The sequence below is a fragment of the Molothrus aeneus genome, chromosome 6, assembly GCF_037042795.1.
Source record: "Molothrus aeneus isolate 106 chromosome 6, BPBGC_Maene_1.0, whole genome shotgun sequence".
Classification (NCBI taxonomy): Eukaryota; Metazoa; Chordata; class Aves; order Passeriformes; family Icteridae; genus Molothrus; species Molothrus aeneus.
The window spans coordinates 8,561,956-8,572,634 of NC_089651.1; the positions used below are offsets into that span (position 1 = coordinate 8,561,956).

A 10,679-nucleotide genomic window follows, 5' to 3' on the forward strand; every position below is an offset into this window, starting at 1 on the left:
AAATTCAGGCCATTGGAAGCCAGCCCTTGGCCACTTGTGTTTGAGCTTGGAGCTGTGTGGTGTTAGAATGTTGGTGGTTAAAAAGTAATTATTTTGTAGTGGTTTGAAGATGTGCTGGCTCACAGACCAGAGAGTACCATCCACTCCAGAGTTCTCTGATACTTTTTACGAAACTGTGTGTGAGCATCAGCTGACTTCTGGGGGCTTTGGGGTTTATTTTGTCAGGTTCCCTTGGTTTCTTCTACAAGTGAGGGATATACAGCTTCCCAACCCATGTATCAGCCTTCTCACACAGCAGAGCAACGGCCACAGAAAGAATCAATTGACCAGATTCAGGCAAGTCAGGTTGCACAGGGGTGGGAAGAACTTTGATTGCAGGTGGCATCAAATGTTAGTCTATGTTTCTTAGTAAATAACATTATTTTTAGTTGATAGGGGTGCTTCAATTCCCTTTAATTTCAAAATTCTGAGCCTGTCTGTGACCAGTGAGTCCTCCATAGCAAGACTTTTCATTTGGAAGCTTGTTTGTTTAGTTGGATGCAGCATGCCAACATCAGCATGGGAGCATCAGTGTTGTTGGCTTAGGAAGTGGGATTTATTTTTTCACAGCAGTTAGCCTGGAAACTTCTTCATTTCCCCCCTCTGGATTTTTCTAGTTATGTTTCAGGTTAATGAGGGAGAAGATGGTTAGATTTTTCCTCTCATTATGCTGTTGTGAATTAGGCTGTTGAGCTGAAGTACAAAACAGTCATTAGTAGAGGTGAAGCTGAGGCATTGCCGTTCTTTGTTTAAACAAAGTTTTTGAAGTTAAATTTTTGGTACCTCTAGAGCTAAAATGTTGTTTGTTTTAATTATTAGGCTTCCATGTCCCTGAATGCAGACCAGACCCCATCCTCATCATCACTTCCCACTGCATCCCAGCCACAGGTGTTCCAGGCTGGATCCAGCAAGCCTTTGCATAGCAGCGGAATCAACGTCAATGCAGCTCCATTCCAATCCATGCAAACAGTGAGTAGGAAATCAGTCCTTGATCCCTTTGCCTTGGTGCTCACTCCTTGTGGTGGGATCAGTCATGCAGCTACATATGATAGTCCTTGGTTATTCACATTTCTAAGACTTTGATGCTTCTTTACAGAGCCTTAAAACTGAATTTCTGCTCTTACAGGTATTCAACATGAATGCACCTGTTCCTCCTGTGAATGAGCCAGAAACCCTTAAGCAGCAAAACCAATACCAGGCCAGTTACAACCAGAGTTTCTCCAATCAACCTCACCAAGTAGAACAATCAGATCTCCAGCAAGAACAACTCCAGACAGGTAAAATTCTTGTGGCCTTGGTAGAGCAGGTGATAAGTCTGTGACATCCTAGATGATGAAGCACAGCATGTCACAGGTTCCTTTGCAGGCCTTACCTCTGAGCAATACCAGGTTTAAAAAAACTCCATGAACAGGATTATTCTAATACTTGAGTGAAGTACTGGCTCTGCTGATGTTAAGGTTGCTTTAAAAAAAACAGTGCAATTTGAGGTGACATTCTGTAAAGGAAATAATAAGTCAGAAATGAGAGCAAATGAGGATTGCTTCTCACAGTAGATGTAAGGTCACAAAGACCTGGAATCTTGTGCTGAAATCAGTGAGAAATTATTTTAATTCAGCAGGCAAAATGCTTTCCAGGTTAGCAACTTAAAAAAGTATAAGTCTGTATCCAGAGCTGTTTTTCTTTCAGCACTGCCTTCACTTCACTTTCCACTGAAGTGCTAACAAGTACTAGATGTGGAACGAGGACAAAGAGCCTCATCCTTTTCCTCTGTAACAGAATATTGGGTTTAAGGAGAGATAGGTGGGAACATAAAGAAATTCAGACTTTTCTACTTCTTTTCCCCCCCAATTCCCCTGCAGTGGTTGGTACCTACCACGGTTCCCCGGACCAGAGTCACCAAGTGGCAGGAAACCACCAGCAGCCTCCCCAGCAGAGCACTGGATTTCCCAGGAACAGCCAGCCTTACTACAACAGCCGGGGCGTGTCCCGGGGGGGATCCCGCGGGGCCCGGGGCCTCATGAACGGCTACAGGGGCCCAGCAAATGGATTCAGAGGTGAGCAGCTCTGCAAATCCCTCCCTGAGCTCTGCTCGACCCTGGGGAACACCAGCTCAGGAGAGCAGGGGTGTTAAACTGACCTGCTGTTGGGAGACTGGGGTAGCAGCCCTGTGAGACAGCGAAACTTGCAGTAAAAATCTTACTGGTTGTAGAGAAGCAACTTTAATTTTAAGTGTTTGGACTCTTACAATACAGTAGTAAGCATCTACTGCAAGTGTAAGCAAATGCAGAAACATCCATCCATCAAGCAAGGAATTCAGGTGCAAGTTGGTATTTCAAAAATGCTTAGTGTTTCCACAGTGCATTTTGTACAGTGTAGTTCTGTGTTTCATCAGAATGAGAATAGGCTGGTTTATGTAGAAGTACAAGAGTCCAAAAGTCACTAGGCCAAGGGAATTAACAGGACTGGAGGAATGATAGTAGTAGATGGATAGATAGAATGTAGTTCTGGATAGATAAGAGAATGTTCATGATCCCTGGACCTTACATGTGTGGCTGTCAGTGTTTCTGCAAAGAGGTTTATGTTAGAATAGGACAGAGATTTCCTTGTCAGGTTTTCTGGGATTACTTATGGACTCGGGTACTGTCTTCCATGTTCTCTTTCCCTTCTGTGGCTGGGGAGTAGAGAAGAAATATATGTAATAAAAATGCAGCTGATTGGAGAGTGAATGCAGTAATCACAGCTGGGACATTTGCATCCTACCTAGGATCATGTTTAGCTCTGAACTGAATGTTCTGTAAATCAAACCTCGGGTTACTCTGAGAAATGCACTGAATTCTGCCTCCTCCCAGGCCTTATGAGGTGTTCATTCTCATTTCTTGTGATATATTAGCTCTGATGTTGGAGACATTTGCTTGATTTGCAGGTAAACAGCCTTTCCTAAAGGGATGGGATTTTTTTTAAGGTTTAGGTGAAATGCTGTTGCTGCTTTTCTTTCTATAGTAGCAGAAGGTCAAATATTAAGTGCAGCTTTGATTTCCAAGTGAAAGATTTGTGCCCTGTTTCTTAGGGGGATACGATGGCTACCGTCCTTCCTTTTCCAACACTCCAAACAGTGGCTACACACAGCCCCAGTTCAATGCTCCTCGGGATTACTCAAACTACCAGAGGGTAAGCTACCTGTGGGGAGGGAAATAACCTGCCAAAAGCACTCAGAGCTGGTAGTGACATCTTCCTCTGGGACTTCTTTATTGCTCAGGAAGACAAACTGCCCCTGTGTAGTTTGGAAAACACTAAATGCATCTGTTTATATTTCTTAGTTATATTGAGCAACATATCCTGTAGCTAGAGAGAGCATTTGTGACTGCATATTTTATTACAGCTGCTAGGCACTAGTGGAAGTAAGAGTTTATTTTTTAAAGATTATTTTTTACAAATAAAATGTTACATTTTGAAATTGCAGGTGTTTTGTCAGTGCACATTGTTCTAAAAGGTCCTTGTTTTGCTGGCAATTAATAACAGGTTTTATGTTGTAACTTTTTAAATTTCTTTGCTTCAGGATGGATATCAACAAAATTTCAAACGTGGCTCTGGACAAAGTGGACCTCGGGGAGCTCCTAGAGGTAATTTCCTGAGTAGGGAATAATTGATTTGGGTTGAGTGGAAGTTTCTGAGCCAACTTTTAAAGTTCTGCACTTAAAAAGCAACCTCACTCCTTAGTCAGCAGCTCACAATTAAGAATAAGCTGACTTGAATTATTGGGATCCTGTGAACTGGTGGTGGAAGTCAAGTTGGCTGTTAAAATGAGGAATTCTTGGAAAAGATGCTAAAACATTCAGATATAGTAGAACTACCTAACTGTCTTTTATTAATGAAAGCCTTGGGAAACAGACCCAACAGACATAATGAGGCTGTAGTTAAGTTTCTAAATTCTATTTTCATCACATTTCCTCAGGTCTTTTTCTTAGAACATTTTTGATGATGAGACTGTTCTGTCTCCATACAGACATTGCTGTGAGGGCAGCTCAAGGCTGTGCCTTGCATCTGTGAAACCCCACTTGGTAGTTCAGTTTTGAGGGGATTCAGTTTCTGTCCCTGCCTTTTGTTCTGAAAGCCCTGAGGTGTGGAGCTGAGGCCTCTGGAGTTCAGTGCAACATTGGGCTGTGCTGAAGCTGAGAGTGTGTTTTAGGAAGCACAGCAAAGTCTGACTGAGTTCAGAGCAGAAGATTTAGGACTATTTTTAAACTAACCAGATTTCCTGCAGAATTCAACCCCCTATTTGTGTTTTCCAGGTCGTGGAGGGCCCCCCAGACCAAACAGAGGGATGCCTCAGATGAACGCTCAGCAAGTGAATTAAACACGTTCACAGGATTCCGTTCAACGCCAAAAACACGCTGGCCAGTGTACAATACATGTTACCAGAAGAGTTATTATCTATTTGTTCTCCCTTACAGGAAGTTTGTTGTAAAGGGACTATTTTCATTACCCATAATGACAGGACTACAGTTGCCAGCTTTATATTCCCTGGATATTGAAAGGAACGAAACAACGTTTACTCTGCATGTTCTGTCCTAAGCATCATCTTGAGCCTTGCACATGAGATTCAGATTCCTCACCCTTGCTAAGAATAAAGCAAAAAAGGCAATTTTCAGGGTGATCCAATCTCCATGGTTAACTGAAGTGGCAGGAAAAAAACAAAGACTCACTTCTGTCATTTAAAAGTGATTTAACAAAATTCAGATAAAATCTGCAAATTCATAAAGATTTTCTGTGGTGGCAGTTAAAAAAAAAACTTAAATGTTCCCATGAAAAGATGGAAAAGGTGAAGTGTGGCTTGGTAGAACAACTACATTTCATCTTTTTCTTACTAAATCGAAGCACTGAACAGTTCAAGATGTGTAGTGTTGCAATTGCCCTAAATAGACAGGTGGGCTTAGAGGCAGTTTGTGACAAAGAAGAGGCACCCTTAGCTGCAGCACTCCTCATCACCAGGGCCCTGATTCCTGTGGCTATGGAGTTAAGAGCGCTTGCATAACTGCTAATGTAACTGTTTAATTAATTTTTTTTTAGGAGACAAGGTTAAAAAAAAAAAAGAAAAAAAAAAGGCTTTGATTTGGCACTTGGACAAAATTTTGCAACAAATCCTGAGCTATAATCTGGATGGCCACTGTATATTTGATGTGAAGTATTTAGATATCTCTTTGAAACACTTTTAAGTTTCTTTGATAGCAATGACTTTTGTAAGGATTGGTATTCTCTATCATTCCTTATGACTTGCACATTGTCTGTCACTAATACTTGACCTTGCTGTATTATCACCTAAATAACTGATGCCGGTACTGATGGAAATCCCTAATGGATAATCATAACACTTTTGGTCACATGTCCTTTTGTCTTTCCTGCAGCCTTGAAGGTTTTAAGAAATCTCAAATGCCCGCTGCTGCTGCCCTTCCAATTGCTGTCTTTTGAAAAGCACCAGTCTGTGTTTGAGTTGATTTCCCCTTTTCAGGGAAATGACAGCCAGCAGTTACAGTTCTAATGGTATAAGCAAGATAAATAAAACATGTTTATAAAAATTGTATCCTGGAACACTGGTTTTCAACGGCTGAAACAGATTCAATGTGATGGGGTGACATTTCATAAGGTTTTTTTTTTCTTTGTTTCTTTGGGTTTTTTTCCCCAATAGTCTCTTTTTCCTGACTAGATGTAAACCCTCCTCCTGTTTTTCTGGTTTTATTCTACTAGCTGTGACTTCTGGGAAACTTTTCTTTCTGATGGACTTTTCCTTTTTTTTTTTTTTTTTCCTTCATCAAGGCAGCGATGTATAAAAGAAATGGCATAAGCCTAGGAGCTGGAAAATACCAAGTCTTATTCAAGTTTTACTGCATCCTTGTGGTATAATCTTTGGAAAAATCACTTGTGCCTGCCTTTTGCGCACATGCACTCTCTCTGCAGTGGGGAGAATATTTTGATAGCTGCCTCCATAGAGGTGTTGGTAGTTCTGTTGCATTCTATAGCACGTGTGAGAAGAAAAGTGCTATATTCTCTGTTAAGTATTGCTCATCAAATAATTCCTACCTGTGGAAAGGTGAAATTGAGGAACAGCTGCGTGGTGTTTAACTGTTCTGTACAAAACTGAAGGTTGTTTTCACTCAAAGGGTCATTTCTACTTTGTATCACAACTGAACTTTCAGAACTTGCAGTCAGATACTTTTGACTTCGTTGTGAAGCAGTCTGGAACTCCATACAAATAGGTGGGATATCACTTTTCCATGTCCTGTGTGAAGAGCACAAATGAAAAATGTTTTCACTGCGGGAAGTGATAAGCTTGTGAAGACCATATTCCACACCAGGCATCCTGAAACGGGGCTGATGTCTGGAAGCAGCAGTTTGAGTCAAGGCCTAGAACATTCCTAAACTGCAGTCCGGTGAGAAGTTGCTGTTCTGTGTGTTTTTTAGGAAGCTATTACTGAGATAATAGTCCCAACTGTTTTTTAACTGGAAAAAAAATAAAAAGACAAACCTTTTAATGTTGAACTGATGTAGGAAAACAGTGAATTCATTTAATTATTTTATTTTTGTTCAGGCATCAGCTTTTAAAATGGTTGGTGGAACACAAGCTGCTCAGCTTTTTCCATTGCACACCAGATGCTCCTTAAGGAACCAATTGTAGTTTGTCAGTAAATGTGCACCATACTCAATCAGAGACCTCTGAATGGATCAAAACATTCCACCTTGAGTTTGGGGGGTTGGTTTGGGGCTTTTTTCCAACTTGAATTTATTAATAAAACACTGGGCCTCTTCATAGAGAGACAAGTATTTAAACCTCCTGTATGCCAGTGGCCTTTAGAGGAGAGGTGGAACAAGTCCCTGGGATGTGAGCTGGGAATCTGCATGGAGCCCTTTGATCTCCACCGTGGTGTGATAAAGTCTGAAACATCAGCTGGAGTCACCCTGTGCACCCAGAGCCCTCGCTGCTCCTCTGGCCTGCTCAGGGCACCTCTCAGTTTTTACTCCATGGCTTGGCTCTAGTCTGAGCTCCCTCCAGATCCCAAGCACTCCTAGGTGGGTTTCTTTAGGAAAAGGTCCTGTTTAGAGCAAAGACTGTTGCCAGAAGTTTTATGTTGAAGCAAAGCTGTGGCACTTTGGGGCTGACTCTGCTGCTGAGCCCCTTAGCCCCTTCTGGATGCAGGGATGAGCTGTTTGTTCATGAGCAGCTGGGGTGTGATCCTGGGGCTGGGACAGGGCTGGGGCTGAGCCTGTTCAAAACCAAACTTCTGCCTTCAGCCTCTTGCTTCCTCTTGGCTGCAATTCAAGGGTTTCTGAGCAATTGATTTTTACATCCCTGAAGTATTTCAGATCTTTGTATGGTTTGTTACTCTGTCTGGGAAATTTGGATCCTTCCTAGGCATCCTCCTTAGTGAAAGCTGACCCAGAAATCATGAGCTGTTGTCTTATACCTGAGGCCAGCCTGCTCCTGAATTTTACTCCTGTGTTCCTGCTGTGTACAGGCTGTTTTCTAAGAACAGTTCACCAGTGCAGCTTAGGGATTTTGCTGTGGAGAGGGTTCTAAACATCCCTTATCCCCTGTTTTCTTCCCCAGATCCTGTCTTTTGTATGCAGCAATCTCTGAATCATCAGGCAGAGTAGTTGGAAGAGGATTGTTGGCTTTTGTTACTTAACCAGGCAATGTATCCTGCTAGGACTTAACTCTCAGAGAACCCCCTGACCTTAAAAATGTGTCTTCTCAAAATGTCCCACCAACCTTAAGTTTTTAGGAAGATTGGTTGTGTTTCTTTGGAGAAAGAATTGAGCTTCCCTTTCTCTCAAATGGCATTTGAGTAGAGAGAGGTTACTGAAGGGGCTCTAACTGCAGATAAATACCGCAAAGATGATCAATTATACTGAAAAAGTTCTTAAAATTCATATGATTAAGAACAAATAGGGCAAAATCTTTGTGGTGCAGCAGAGCAAGATAAAGAACCAGTTGGTTGCAAGAATCTTGATATTCCCCTCACCCTTTTCATGAGGCTGCAGTCACATCCTGGGAAATCCAGACAGTCCCTCTTGCTGATGTGAAACTGTTCTTGGGTGAAGTTTATTGCAAAGTATTGGCATGGGTGCTTGAGCTGCAGCTGAGGTTTGTCACTGTGTGAAGGAGGCTGGTTTAGTTCCTACAATCTTGGCACCTGTTTCTCCAGTTTTCCATCTGCACTGAGCATGGATGGGACTGAAAGGTTTCCCTTCACTTGAGCTGGCAGCAGGGAACTTGCAGGGATGTGCTGGGAAGGTGCAGGTGTCCCTCACTGATGGCCCAGAACATCTGGAGAGCAAGGAAGAAATGAGCCCAGACAACAAAACTCCCCTGTTGAACTCAGAGGGCAATTTCCTTATTTAAATCTGGCCTTAAATATATTTGTGATTATTGTTTGGAGTTTGCTGGAAGCTCCCTTCTAATGGTGTTTTTCCTGAAATGAGAGAATTTGTTAAAATGCATCTGAGCCCTCCATTGGTCTGGTCTGATCTTGGCTGTCGTGGAGGCAGTGGCACAACTTCAGGGAAGGAGCTTTTGACTTTGACAAAAAGAAGGGAGCTTTGGGAACATTCCCTTCTTTTTGCCAGCACACTCTCAGTCGTGGAGAGGGATAATTGCTTAAACTGTAACATTTTCCTGTTGGCCATTTTTGCAGAGGGAGGGAGGTGGGGAAGGCCCTGCAGAAGTGTATTTTTGGTGTGATGTGGAGAGTGTGATGGGAAACTTCCTTTTCTAGACTGTTCATCTAAGGGCGGAGGTGCTATTCTGTGAACCACTTTCAGAGACTTTTTGAATAGAATGCTATTAAAATTTGTATCTCTCTGGTTCCAGCCTTAAGGGAGGGAAAGAAATCTATTTTCCAAAATCCACTTCCTAAAAGCCACTTAGACTAGCATGTAGGATATCTGCATTAGGAAAACTAGAGGCTAACTTGGCATTTGATTCTGAATTTAACTTTTTTTTGCTCTTGCTGCAGTTTTATTAAAAGCAAGATTCTCTTCCCCTCTCTTCTAATACTCATAGAAGAGTCAGAAGGGTGTCACTGGCTCGCTTCCAACCCTGCTGGCCCATTTCTACCCAAGGAAGGATCAAGAGGACACCTGGAATTTTGGTCTCAAGCTAAATTTTAGGAAATATCTGTTAGACTTTTAAGAAATGAAAATGTACTTCCTCTTTTGAAGCTCTTGGATTTTAGAATGAATTTTAGTAATGCTTCTAGCACATAAAATAAGTGTTGAGAATTTTTAGTTTGTTGTCAGGTTTAAATTTTCTGATGGCCTTAAACATACCTGTATATATGTCTTTGCAGTTCTTAAACTCAGCGTTGGAAACAAATTGGTCCATGGCTTATGTAAACACTTGACAAATAAATCTATTTAAATGTTTTATGTCCTTCCCTTTTAAGCAAATATTTCATACCTAAAGGGATTGTCTTGCTACACTTCTGTTGCATTGGTGGTTTTGTCTCAGTGACTGGGTTTAACTGGGTTCACCTTAAAGAAAATTGTTCTACAGCCTTTATGATTATTAATTCAGTATTTTTATCATATTTTTGTTATGTTTTGAAACAACCCCAAATACATCCAGTGGTATTAAACACATTTTTCCTACGCTGTCACTTGGTTTTGAATACTTCATTGTTCGAATGTTCAAGTAAAAAAAAAAAAAAAAAGCAGTATTCAAAGCTAAGAATAAATCTATCTATGCAAATAGCCGAGCTCAACTTTGGTATTGAAAGGTTAGAACAGCTTGAGAATGAAATTCCATGTTTCCGAAACCTCACTGGAATTTCAGCTCAGGTTGATAAATCATTTTCTTGCTGCTCCACGGCTGTGCAGCTTGGGATTTTGTAGGGAAAACTTTCCAACAGCTCTGGTGGATTTATTAAGAAGCAGAGTTAAATGTCAGCAGCTCCCTCCTCATCTTGAGGAGCAGGATTCCCGATATTGATATTCCCTGGGGGATGGCTGAGTGTCCTGAAACAATGAATCCTAAAGATTTGTTCTCTTCTGGATGTGTTCTGTTTGCTCTCTGCACTCCTTTTTCCTTAGGAAAACTAGCTCCAAATGCCCTTTTAAATATATATATATATATTTAAATATATATATATATTTAAATATATATATATATATATATATATATATATATATATGGTTTTGTCATCTCTCCCCCAGGAGCAAAGGCCACCCAGACTCAGTTGGCAGTTGTGGAAATGGAATTATCTTCATAAAATCAAAATTTTCAAATTTATAAAACTTGCTCTTTGTGCCCACATGCCTGGAGGGGTCACAGGCAGGATTTGTTTAGAATAAATTATAAAAAAATTAAGGGAAGGGAATTTCAAAGAAATTTCAAGGAAAGGGAAGGAAATTTCAAGGAAAGCAAATTTCAAGGAAATTTCAAGGAAAGGAAAGGAAATTTCAAGGAAATTGCAAGGAAAGGAAATTGAAAGGAAAGGAAAGGACAAAGGAAGAGGAAAGCAGTGGGTGGTAGGGGCTGCTCTATGTCTCGCAGGGATTTTGGGAGCTGGCTGGGCACAGAAGTCCTTTCCCATGTGGAAAGCTACTTTCAGTTACTCTACTTGAGAGCTCGACACACAGAGCAGTGT

The 10,679-nt window shown here is 41.3% G+C and overlaps 1 protein-coding gene across 4 annotated transcripts in view; it reads left to right on the forward strand.

Moving 5' to 3' along the window:
- The window catches only part of CAPRIN1 (cell cycle associated protein 1), a 30,036-nt gene extending 20,577 nt beyond the window's left edge, over nt 1-9,459 (forward strand). For 3 of the 4 annotated variants that reach the window (XM_066552944.1, XM_066552946.1, XM_066552945.1), the window contains 7 exons: nt 226-336; nt 859-1,008; nt 1,166-1,316; nt 1,899-2,093; nt 3,107-3,207; nt 3,596-3,659; nt 4,329-9,459. In XM_066552944.1, the coding sequence (XP_066409041.1) occupies nt 226-336; nt 859-1,008; nt 1,166-1,316; nt 1,899-2,093; nt 3,107-3,207; nt 3,596-3,659; nt 4,329-4,393 (837 nt within the window). In that variant the 3' untranslated portion in view covers nt 4,394-9,459. The remainder of the gene's footprint in view (nt 1-225; nt 337-858; nt 1,009-1,165; nt 1,317-1,898; nt 2,094-3,106; nt 3,208-3,595; nt 3,660-4,328) is intronic. The other variant, XM_066552947.1, reaches the window with a different exon arrangement.
- The last annotated feature ends 1,220 nt before the right edge of the window (nt 9,460-10,679 follow it).